Here is a 13,229-nt window from a genome sequence, read left to right on the forward strand (position 1 = left end):
TGGCGTTATTTCCTCCTATTTTTTTCATTTTTTTCCTAGAATCCTTTAAAATTTCGCGGGACTTCTTCAAAGAGTTTAGTGAAAATTCTACAAGAGTATTTTATGAAATTCTTCAGGAATTCCTTCGGGAAATGACAATAAATTACTCCTGGAATCCCCAAGGTTTTTGAGGCTATTCTCCAAGAATTACTATGGAAGTTCTTTAAGAATTACTTCAAAAAAAGTCTCTTAGGAGTTTTCTGAAATTTATTTTGGGAATTTTCCTATTATTCTCTCAGGGTATCACCAATTTTCAAAAATCTCCAAGAACTTATTATTTTTTATTTTAATTTATGAAGTCATTTCTAGAAGTATGGCCGAACGAATTCGAGAAGTGATTCTCGAAAATATACACCTCTGAACGTTGGTAGGACTGCTGGAGGCGTAGCCAATGCAATGTTTTTACTAGTAATGCCGAATTTCCGGAAACATTTTCAGTTAAGGAAAGAATTTCAGAAACTCTAAACATTTTGAGCAGGACGTGTGTGTCTAATTGTCTGGAATAATTCCTGTAGTTTTGTTTTGAAATTAATCCTCACATAAATTTTAACTTTATTTTCAAAAGCAGGATTTCAGATTTAAAATTGAACAACCAAAAAGGATAAAATTCGGAAAGGAACCAGAAATCAACCACATATATTGTGCACTTGAACGTTGACCAAACGTTTCTTTTGAACTTTACCCTTCCACTAACATCCAAATTCCCGTGACGCCTAGGCCTGAAAGAATGTAGAGGTCTCTATGTACTTTCATAGGTGTCCAACTAATCTTCCTTTCCCATCCCTCAGCTGTCGCAAGGACGTGGCCAGGACAGCACTTGACCGTTGGAAGATTGCGTCAATCTTGTCTAAGAGTCAGAGATTAGTCCCAATTCTTTGTGCTTTGGTAACGGACAGGAAGGATGCAATCCTCATAACAGCGATCCAGGGTTGTACCACCTACGAATTTGTGCGACTTGCTTAATGCTAATGCTAATTGATAGACTCCTTGTCATGAGTACGTTGCTCCTGTGTGGTGTAAGTATTGTGAAAATAAACTGGAATCGATTGCGGACGATGCGCGAACGCGAATAATGTTGAACGACTTCAGCGTAAATGCCCCTGTGGTGAGGGATAAATATCGCGACGAAATAAATTGTACCTGTTCCACGATTAACATGAGGCGTATCTTCCAATGGAGTGGATCAGTACCAAAGGTAACTCCTCTAACCTTACCTACCCTACTATGCTGTGGATTCCACGGATTGCAATAGCAACGGTTGTCGACGTAACATACCTACTCTTTCTTGAGCACCATAAGGACGTGGCCGGCGCCGTGAAAATGTCAAACTGATGGGCCTGTAACTATTTGCTTCTACAAACAATGCACACTTTTGGGATACACCGTCCACATTTTACATAGGATTTACTATACTTAGAAAGTTGCTTTTTCAAATCATCAAAGATCGTTTCATTACTCCTCAAAAACAAGGATTGCGTTCTGTAGGAAGCTTTACCAATACCTTCGAAGATCGCATAGCAATCCGACGCTTTCGAAGAAAGTTATTAAGCCAGAGTATCCTTCTCTGGTAGCTAGTTTAAAGATGAGTGCTTTGACGATTGCACAGGTGACAAGAACACATGCTCGAAGCATGACACCTGAATTTTACATATAATGTTTCCTGTAAGTAGCAAACACCGGATTCAACAGAATAGGAGTTCCCTTCTCGAAAGTTAGTACTTCGACTGTACTTCCACTCTATATGTCGGTAAAGATTGGACAAGATTGATCTGAGCTATCCGAGCAGAAACAACTCAAACCTCCAACTAAGTAACAATCTGAGAATTTTCTTTTGAATAAGTCCATGCCTAGGTTATAAATGTATGTCGTTATTCGAATGTTAGCGGAATCTGTAGCTGTTTGTTGGATTGAAACTATCTACACCGTGTCCAATAAGTTCTCATACAAAATCAAACTGAATTCATTTCACATCTGTAATTTGGATTTTCAAAGTAAATTTATTTATTGAAAGGCCATCTAATACTGATCAAATAAAGCATATGTTTTGGAACTAACAGTCCTTTATCCTTCTTTGCTGATCGCCTATGTTATTATAAACCGTATCCTTTATTTATTTAGTATTATGTGGCCCTTCAATACATGCATTTATTTTTTTTAATAAGAATCACAGATGTGAAAGAAAATTATATTTTCTAAATTTGTATTTTGTAGGAGAACTTATTGGACACGGTGTATGTTGTCTCAAAACGACTTAAAACATGTCATATTTACCAGCCCTAAGCAATCGTTAACGTGAGCAAATAACAGATGACACACCTGATAGCGATCAGCACGTCGCATTCGTCGTCGTCGCATTGGTCTCGTCACCGCACGCTTCTGCACTTCTTGCATCTGCGTGTCATTGTATGCAGTTCCCGCCCCAGTTATTCCTCCTGCTACCCTTCCCACCAGCGATAATTATGGTTTTTGATGCGAACATTGAGCATACTTGAAATTCCCAACTGATGCCGTACAGATCGTCGAACCATGTTCTCAGTGGTTCTTATGTATCGCCCGCCGCCGCGGCGAGCCTAATGAAGAATTTTCCCATTTTGTCGGGGAGGCATATTTTACGCGCCCTGCCGCTGCCTGCACTTACCGTTGGTACACTGTTGGGGAGCGGTTTGTCCCTCGTCGATTGTACTGTAGACTCATTATGCATGTCTGGGGGTATTTGTCCTGTTTCACATGGTCTATTGATTTCGATCTGAAAAGGGAGCAGGAAGAAGACGAAGAACCGTGAGTATGGAGAAACCAGATGCATTAAAATGGTATGAATAATTGTGATGGGTGTATGGTGAGTTGCAGCTTGTTGGTCTGCGGTTGAGGGGAAAGATGCAAAACTGCAAGCGTGCATTGCTGCATTATTGACTGTCATCATCGTCGTTCGTTTGGTGGCCTATGTTTGCTCGGAAGATCATAATGAAGCGGAAAAATGTTCCTCCTCGGTTTTTGTTTTCTGAGGGAAAATAACATGTACCTAAGATAATGGGACAAAGATGATTATGGATACATGAAATTCATATTTTACACGGTAACGGCATCCCAGGCTGATGTTTGTTCTTTGGTGGGGTTCGTTGCTTGGTTGTGGCATTCCGTAGTGGAAGTCTTTTGTAAAAGAATAAAAACAGATAAGTGAAATTCATCCTCCTTCCCATTTTTAACGCCCGTAATTCTTTCTAGTATTCGGCCTGAGTTTTTTTTTGTGGTATTTTCAGATTCCCAGATCTCTCTCAGATCCCCAACCCAAGGTATTATTTGTGGCATTTCTCCAGATATTAATTCTAGGATTCCTCAAGAATAGGATTGCTCTTTCTGAGGTTTCTTAGAGATTTTTTTTTCAGAGAAAAGATCCTTCTGGAACACAGCATTTTTTGGTGTATTAACTTTGGTGTCTTTTCTGAGATTTGTTTACAGTTTTTCTTCTGGAATTCCACAGGAGCCAGGATGTTTCTTTTTTAATTCATCCAGAAAACTATGCTGATGATGTTTTTTTTCTGGGATTTCTCAAGTTGGCTTCTTTAGCGATGTTAAGATAATTTCATATTCTAAATCTGCATGCCTAACTGAGCCGAAATCCAAATTTTTCTGAATTTTGGTGTCCGGGAACCTATTTGAAAATAAATTTGAAGTTTGTATGGGAGCGATTTGCCGAATCACCCCTCGTTGCATTATGTACTGGGCGGAGCTGTCAAGCAGTTGCCCAGCTGTCAAAAGATGATTTCAAAAAATCTTTTAGAAGTTGATTTCAAGTTCATATCACAATAAAGTTCTAAAAATCTGAAAAAAAAATCATGGGTTTCTGGGTATCTCCTTGACTTTTTCAGGGTTTCCTTCCAGGAACTCTACCGGGATTTGTCCTGATATTTCTTCTAAGATTTCTTTGGAAGTTCGTTCTGGAATTCCTCAAACAGTACCATCTACGATCCCTCAACGAGTTCAATCTGTGAATTTTCCTCGAGATCCCTGTGTAGTTTTTTCTTTTCTTCCTCCAGGAGTTCCTCCAGGATTTTCTCAGGGATTCCTTAAGAAACTTTTTCTAGAATTCCTCCAAAAGGGATGTTTTTACATTACCCATTACATTACATTACCATTCGCAAGGGAACGTCCATAAATTACGTCACGTGAAAATTGCCCATTTTCAACCCCCCCCCCCCCCCCTCCCCACTATGTACGTCACACTTTTTGTATGATAGCTATTATATTTTTGTATGGGTTGTCACACTTTGCTCAATCTCCCCTCCCCCCTAAAAGCGTGACGTAATTTATGAATGTTCCCCAATAGGAATGCGCTTAAATGGGATTTCGGTTTCCGTTTTTGGCCTTAAAAAGATCTACCATTTATAAATTTGATTCATATGATTTGTTGATCACTTTGTCGCTAGAGGCACCATCAACTGTTTGCTGATAAATTGCTCAGGAACCATATTTGATTGCCAAACAATCGTTACGATATGCGACAGCTGAAGACCCTGATAATTTGGAAGGATAGTGTCTTCGGAAAAGTTGTTGAGTTCGCACCTAACAATTTTCATAAAATAATTATTATACGTTTTTCCTCGTTAAACGTGTCCCTATCATGTTACCTTCAAAACGTACTACTAGATTTTTTCGAGTTCCTTCTGTTGTTTTAGTAATAACATTAAGAGTGCTCCAATGCGAACTTTTGCCTCATACTGGGGGCAAAAGTTCACATTGTGCGGAGCAAAAGTTCGCACATGGTTAAGGATAGTATATCGATGTGTAATTAATTTATTTAATGTTAATTTATGTTCATCCTTTAACTCTAGCCATGAAAGGTGTTTCTTGTTGAGGCTACGGAAAGACGAGGGAAACGGGGACTCAGTCAAGCTAGAACAAAACACGTGTGGACGCTATTACGCTTTAGACAAGAATGAATTTATTGATGCTAAGTTACATAGGATGAACTTATTTGCAGTGTTGCCTGATTGGCTTTCGTTCAAATGTTGCCAGTCGAACCGGGTGGTTCAACATTTCTTTCTATTCATTCAATTACGTCCCTACTGGAAGACGGCCTGGTTCTCAGCTGGAATACACAACTTTTAACTAAGAACTTTTCTTTCACGGATACAAATTTCGTTCGTTTGATACAAAAATATTCATGTTTATTCGGTAAACTGATAAAATATTTAAAACTAAAATATTAATTTTTAAAACTAACTCAATTACATATTGATTTCTACATAACCCATTGAAGAGCGCCCCGTTCCGCCGTCGAAAACATAAACAAAACTCTCAAGTTCCAGCTGCAGCACCAAACAAGATTTCCTCTTGCAAAAAAAGTCAAGTTACACCAAAAGTTTCCATGATATCCCATTGATTTCGGAGGCGTATATGTTATCTACATGATGTTGGCATTGAAAGTGCCACGCGGGAAGTGGGTTTTCCTAGAGAAGGTAATGACTTTGTAAATTTAATTGGGAAACAAATATTTCCGTGGGGCCGACCTGCCACAAAAACAAATATTTTTACATTTGTTTCTAACATAACTTGTCAGAAGATGCATGTTTGTTTCAAAAATGGATTGAATTTGCTTCAAATGTGACGTTCGGTTTGCTCCAAACAGTTTTATTTTTGTTGCCAGAACAAATTGACAATTTGATTGGGTTTACCTGAAATATTTTTGATTTTACCATGCTTTTTTCTGCGTGTTACAGCATTACTGAAGTTGTCCATATACATTGTGGAGCTATTAAAGAGATACTTGTTGCACAAAATACTTAAACAACTCAAATATGCTGCAAAACTATTGAACGAAACCGCAATCGAATCTAACTTCCTTCAGCATGGTGATTAATTATATCTGTGAATTTACATACTAAGCTATGAAAGACCCAAAAAAAAAAAATAGATCAATCAGAATCCCAAAAACATACAAAGAATGACACGAGTTTGGCGAAACAATAATGTTTCAAAATGTTTTTTTTTTCAACCATTTTTCATATATTGTTTTAAATAGGCGAACACAACGCCTACATAGGAACCACTCGCCGTCAGACGACCACCTGCCCAAAACATTCAACCGACCACCGGGATGCAAGCCTGCAAGCCTCATGGAAGCCTCCAATCCTCTCATCACGGTCGAGCCCCTCCTGCCAGCGACCAGCAGCCATCCCGGTCCCGTGTATGAGTATGGAGAGGGGGTCTTCCGAACCTTCCAAGCAGGCAAGTACAAATGCAATCCGAACAACTTCCTTCCAATTGAGTTCGATGTTTCCAGAGGTACGACGTCATCCGTTTCTAATTTCGATTTGAACCAACGTTCCCATCGATATCACATGCCGACTACAGCTAACCTGCCCACAACACGACCTTCACCACCGGGATGCACGCCTGTTAGCCCCATGGGAGCCCCTAAGCCCCTCGTCGCAGTCGAGCCCTTCCTGCTAGCGACCCGCAGCCATCCCGGTCCTGCGTACGAGTGTGGTGAGGGGGCTTTCCAACCTGTCCCCGCAGGCAAGTATTCGTGCATTGAGAACATTAGCGTCCCGTTAATTCCTACCGATTCCAGCGACACGAATCACCGCAGCGACCGCGACGTTCCTGCCTCACTATCGGCAGCTCCATCAGCTATGCCAGGATCAGGTTTGTCACTGTACTACCAGAATGTTCGAGGGATGCGCACTAAAATCGCTCGTCTTCGTCTGCTGTTGACCAGTTGCGATTACGATGTGCTTGTGCTCACCGAAACCTGGCTCCATGATGACATCTGTAGTGCAGAACTTGCTACCAATTACACGTTCTTCCGATGCGACCGCAGCACAGCAAGCAGCCAACATACACGAGGTGGTGGTGTTCTGATCGCTGTGAAGGATCCCCTCCGCTGTGAAGTGTTCCCATTGCCCAACTGCGAACAACTTGAGCAAGTTGCCGTTCGAATCAGGTTAGGTCGCCAATCACTTTACATCGTTACTATTTATATCCCCCCTAAGTCAACCGTTGATCTGTACTCTGCCCATGCAAACGCAGTGCAGCATCTCGTAAATAGTGCATCGGCGAAAGATATTGTTGTGTCGTTAGGTGATTTCAATCTTCCAAAGTTACATTGGCAGTGGGATGACGAGCTGAACGGGTTTATTCCCTCGAACGTTTCATCGGAGCAGGAACAGTCTCTCGTCGAATCCTTGTTCTCTATCGGTATGCGGCAAATCAACAGCATCGGAAACATCAATAGACGACTCCTCGATCTGGTCTTCGTTAGTCTAGTCTGCCTGAGCTCCTTGATCTAGTTGAACCTCCCGTGCCTCTTTTACCCATTGACGATCACCACGCGCCCTTCGTTTTACTTATTGACGTGAGCGAAACTGTTCCAGCCATGCTTGAAGAGGATATTGACAGTACCGGCTATGACTTCAACAGGTGTGATTTTGATCAATTGAAATCAGCTTTCAGGGAGGCTGATTGGAGCTTTCTCACGCAGTGCGGAACGATTGATGCATTATCTACCGCATTTTACGACAGGATGTTCGAGATTTTCAACGAATACGTACCACGCAAACGACGACGTTCGCTTCATTCAGCTTACAACAAACCTTGGTGGACTGCTGAGTTGCGGAATTTTCGTAACTTACTGAGGAAGGCTCGTAAACGATTCTTCCTCTCTAAATCGGAAGCCGATCGAATCGCTCTTGGAGAAGCTGAGTCAACCTACAAATCTCTTCTGCAATCTACCTACAACGGTTACATATCAGGGATTCAAGCCAGCGTCAAGCAGGACCCTAATCGTTTCTGGGATTTCGTGAAATCACTGAAATCCTCGGCTCGCGTCCCTTGCAACATTAGCTACAGCGAAAACCGGGCTAGTTGTAATGGTGAAGTCGCTAACCTTTTCGCCGAATTCTTCGAGAATGTTTTCTGCAAATCGTCTCCCGTACCTCGCCAAGACTGTTTTTCGCATATCCTTTCGTACAATATCAACTTTCCAGTTATCCAGTTTTCTCCGGAAGATGTGCTCAATGTTATTTGTACCCTTGACACCAAGAAAGGATCCGGAACGGACGGCATACCACCACTGCTTCTAAAAAAGTGCGCAGCTGAACTCGTAATCCCTATAACACTTCTCTTCAATCGATCGCTTAGTGAAAGGACATTCCCTTCCGCTTGGAAAATTGCAACCATCGTTCCCATTCACAAATCAGGAAATGTGAACCAAGTTGAGAACTATCGTGGTGTATCCATTCTATGTTGCTTGAGCAAAGTTTTGAAAAGCTGATGCATAATGTTCTCTACACTGTTGCCGCGCCTTTAATCTCTGAAAACCAACACGGTTTCATGAAACGCCGCTCAACGTCAACTAACCTGATGTGCTACGTTCCTTCACTGATTAACGAAATGGAAGCTGGAAGACAAGTGGACGCAGTGTACGTCGACTTTGCAAAAGCATTCGATACGGTGCCTCATATTTTGATAATCGAAAAACTCAAACGCATCGGCTATCCTGACTGGCTTTCGGAATGGGTCTTCTCGTATCTCACCGGTCGTTCGGCACACGTAGTTGTCAACTCTGCAAGGTCCCGTCAACTTTACATTACATCCGGAGTTCCTCAAGGCAGCGTGTTGGGTCCACTGTTATTTAACATATTTATAAACGATTTGTGCTTACTCCTTTCATCGTTCAAACTTTCGTTTGCCGACGACCTCAAATTCTATCGCGTAATATGTTCGCCGGCTGATTGCGACGCTTTGCAAGAGGACATCAATGCCTTATTGGTATGGTGTAGCGACAATGGTATGCGTGTCAATCACGCAAAATGTAAAGTCATATCCTTCACTCGCGCAAACAATCCCGTTCGCAGTTTAGTGCGAAGCATCCTAGAGTATGCTGCCCCTGTCTGGTCTCCTTATTACGCCGCACCGACACTATCCATTGAACGCGTGCAGAAAAAATTCATTCGTTTTGCGCTACGCTTACTCCCTTGGAATGACCCGAACAATCTCCCTGACTACTCAGATCGTTGTAAATTGATTAGCTTGGAACTGCTGTCGGTTAGACGTGTAGAGTTGCAACGTCTTTTTGTCTTTGACATTCTAACCGGTACCATTGATTGTCCTACTCTTCTAGAACAAATTCCTTTTTACGTTCCTCCGCGGCAACTTCGACATGTCCCCATGTTCGTTGTCCCTTTCCACCACTCTAATTATGGTTATAATAACCCAATTGTTTCTTGTATTCGCGCATTCAATGTTGTTTCTGAAGAATTCGACTTCGATATGTCCAAAACAGTTTTTAAAAATCGATTAAGAAGAATTGTTTAGTTTTAAGTAATTGTAAATTAGTATTAAGGAGTTCAGTCTGTACGATTTTTTTTTTTCGAAGACGGTGAATAATAATAATAACAATGATTGCCTTATAATCGATATTTTACCAAAACCAAATTCAAACCCTCTGTCGGAAAGATTTGGGGGTGCATACTAAAAATATTATACATGCATACAGTGGCAGTGGCTTAATTTCCCCAACAGGGGAGGAAAAAAAATACATACATACATACATACATACATGGTTGTATACCATTTCACCGAAAACCATTTCGCGGAATTTTTTTTCGCGGTGTAACATTTCGCGGAATGAACCAATTCGCCGAATACCACTTCGCGGAATGACTTTTCGCGGAATGTACTGTTTCGCGGAATACCATTTCGCGGAATTTAATATTTCACATATAATAATGGAACAACAAATTATTTTCTCTGCTAAGTTTTACTAGCCCCATCACCGATTCATGCGTAATCAAATCAAATCTGATACCTTTCTGAAAAAAAGTTTACCTTCTTTAACCCTAGTATGGTGTTGGGGTCAATATGACACAGGCAGGCACGCTGAACGTGCACTACACCATTATGGTGCGAAAAAGCTAACATCCTAGGAGGGTTCGTACGCTGTTCCTAAGAATTCTGAACGTCAGGCCCAATGACATTAGGCCGAATGTCATTAGGTCATATGGAAATAAGAGAGAATCGTCATTAGGCGTAATGACCAACAAACCAACGTTGTTACATAAATTGTACCTTTAATCGCTAGCAAAATCAAAGATGTTTCCTCTTTAAAATAACACTGTTCTTTCCAGTAACACTGTTGTTTGGCGACCGAATTGGGTTGTTTAGGGGTATCCGGATTATTTCATAATCGGATTCTCCACCCAAAAATTAGTCGAAATCCAAAATTTCATAATTTTTGGAGCCCGGGAACTATTTTTAAAATGCATTTAAAGTTTGTATGCGGAAATTTTTTTGTTCGGGTCGAACTGTCACTTTATCGATTGAACTGTCATTCTATCCACGAAAATTAAAACTGTTTTGTCAATTAAACCATCAAAACAAAGGTATTGGAATCCAATAAAATCACGTTATACTCAGAAAAATGAGCTCTTTCGATTAGGCTATAGAAAATAGCAATATTTTATTCACTAAACAACCCAATTGCTAAATTTTTCATCATTTACCTTCTTTTTATCAAAGGCTGTTCATGTGTTGTGCACAGGGTACGAAAAACGGATCACGCCGAAAAACAAACGCTTTGTCCTAAGCGGTGCATGTTGGTAACAAAGGCACTCCGTGCGTTTGCTGATATTCCAGCTTATCTGCAGAAATTTTCGATTCACATCATCGAATTCATAAGCATTTGGACGAATTAAGACTCTGGCAAACCATAAAGTCGAGTTTCAGTTGTTAAACAATGCGAAAATCACGATGTGAACAGAACGAGACAAATATTCCTACCGTTTTTGTTGCGAACAAACTCGGGAGCAATCTTTGTCATTATCTGCTAACGAAAAAACAAAGCGTTGTTGCCGTGCCTTCTTTGTTGCCTATTTTTCGCTTGAGGTGCCATATTCTGCATACACTGCTTGTGCGGTTTGCGATGATCAAATTGATAACTTTATAGAATATTTGACCTTCTTTTGATTATAGGCTGTTCTTTCAAGTAACTCTGTTGAAAATTTTGGCTGGCGATCAAAATGTTAACTTCATCTGAGAGTTTTTTTCGTGGCTGACTTCTGTAAGTGTTTTTTTTTGGTAACTAGGCTGCTGACGCTACTAGAAATTTATCCTTCTTTAAATCAAGGGCTGTTCTTTCGAGCTGCACTATTATGTTGTTTATTGGTGGTCCTACTACTAACTCCGTAGGAGTTGTTCTTCTTATTTGAATAAATAGGCTGTCCTTTCTAATAAAACTTGCTGAGATTTCTCCTTCTTTTAAGAACAGGCTGTTTATTTTTAAATTGTAGTGCTACGTTGTAGTTTGGTGACCCATCATAATTCTGGACTTGCACCTGCTTCTCAGCTTTCACACATTATCCCATATTGATTGAAAGCATTATATATCAAAATGTTGCTATCTGTAAACCGGGTGTCCACGTAACCCTTAAGCCAAGTAACACTTCTTAGCGATTATTTTACCAGCTTTATCTGTTTTGGTATGTCTAGGCATGGAACACAAATTACGTGACGCTAAAATCGGTCACTCCCCTCCCCTTTGTAACGCTTTTTGTAGGAAAAACCCAAACGAATTTGTATGGATCGTAACGCTTTGCTGGATTCCCCCTCCCCCTATAGCGTTACGTAATATGTGTACGATGCCTTACTAGCTAAAACTTGTACAATAGATATAAGAAAAACTTTCATTTATATATAAGAATAAATATAGATACAAGAATAGAATAGATATAGATATAAGAAAACTCTCATTTGTCACAGGTTTATAAATCTTTCAATTATACGTTGTCTTTTTTTTACAAATATGCTGTTATTTTTATTCAGATTCCTTCTTCTTTTTGAGCAGCTTTTGAGCTCTTTCATAAATGTTATGCATTCTATTTTTTTTGGAATAACAGTTGCTGATTTAGTATTATCAGAGAATTCTCCTTCTTTATTGATAGGCTGTTCTTTCAAAGTTTATTGTTACAAAAAAGAAAAATTGATATGAACCATTTCATTTGAATTTGGAATCTCTTCATGATGTTGTCTCTCGATCAGTTAAAAATTTCTCTCTTATTAACGATTTTCCGCGAAACGGTACATTCCGCCAAATGGTTTTCGGCGAAACGGTGCATTCCGCGAAATGGTTCATTCCGCCAAATGTCGTTCCGCGAAATGTTACACCGCGAAAAGGAATTCCGCGAAATGGTTTTCGGCGAAATGTTATACAATCTACATACATACGACTCTATGACATTTCCCCGAATTCCATTACCCCGAATGACACATTTCCCCGAATTCCATTACCCCGAATGACACATTTCCCCGAATTCCATTACCCCGAATACTTTTTTCTCCATAATAAATTTTCTTTCTGCAGTACACCTTGAAAGAATAGCCTATGATTTTAAGAAGGAAAAATCTCTGATAAAAGTATTACCAGATGAAACGCTAACAAATTCCTTGAAAGAATAATTATTGGAAAGAATAGCATGTGTTTGAAAAAGGATACATATCCAATGATCACACTAGCAGTTGTAATGACAAAAAATCCCTCAGTAGTATGTCTAGAAAGAACAACGTATACTCAAAGAAGGAAAATATTTGTTGAAAATATGGCCAACCACTCGCAGCACCGTCAGTTACCCAGAGCGGATCTCCAGATAGGGTTGCGAATAAATCATTCGGGGTAATGGGTCATTCGGGATAATGGAATTCGGAGTAATGGTGCAAAGACCTAAATATCCCACACACTCCGATATTAAAATTTAATTCAAATGATAAAAGTGCATTTCGCCCCACACTCCCATAAGAACGGCTGCCCGGCGCCCGGGTGCTTGAATTTTAATTTACGCCAATATCAATGCCCATCGTAACTAACGCGCAAAATTTCGGCAGCTAGAAAAATCGCACCATACATTATTGCGCATTTCCCACCCCACTGGACCCCTTTCGCAGTTAGTATAAGTGCGGGATCGTGAATAAAACTGCGATTTTGCATCGAATCGTGTCGGTGTCTTCTGCGCACTTATGCATTACAATGTGCTGAATAAGTGCGCAGAAGACACCGAAACGATTCGATGCAAAATCGCAGTTTTATTCACGATCCCGCACTTATACTAACTGCGGAAGGGGTCCAGTGGGGTGGGAACTGCGCAATACTGACCTGGTTTTATGAATCATCGCTCATGTGACGACGGACGGATGGGCGG

The 13,229-nt window shown here is 40.4% G+C and overlaps 1 protein-coding gene across 1 annotated transcript in view; it reads right to left on the minus strand.

The window, feature by feature from the left end:
• The window catches only part of LOC134291860 (uncharacterized), a gene marked incomplete in the record, with an annotated part of 268,136 nt that overhangs the window by 97,286 nt on the left and 157,621 nt on the right, over nucleotides 1–13,229 (minus strand). The window contains 1 exon segment of the mRNA XM_062860195.1: nucleotides 2,678–2,785. Within this exon segment, the coding sequence (XP_062716179.1) occupies nucleotides 2,678–2,740 (63 nt within the window).

Source organism: Aedes albopictus, chromosome 3, assembly GCF_035046485.1.
Source record: "Aedes albopictus strain Foshan chromosome 3, AalbF5, whole genome shotgun sequence".
NCBI lineage: Eukaryota > Metazoa > Arthropoda > Insecta > Diptera > Culicidae > Aedes > Aedes albopictus.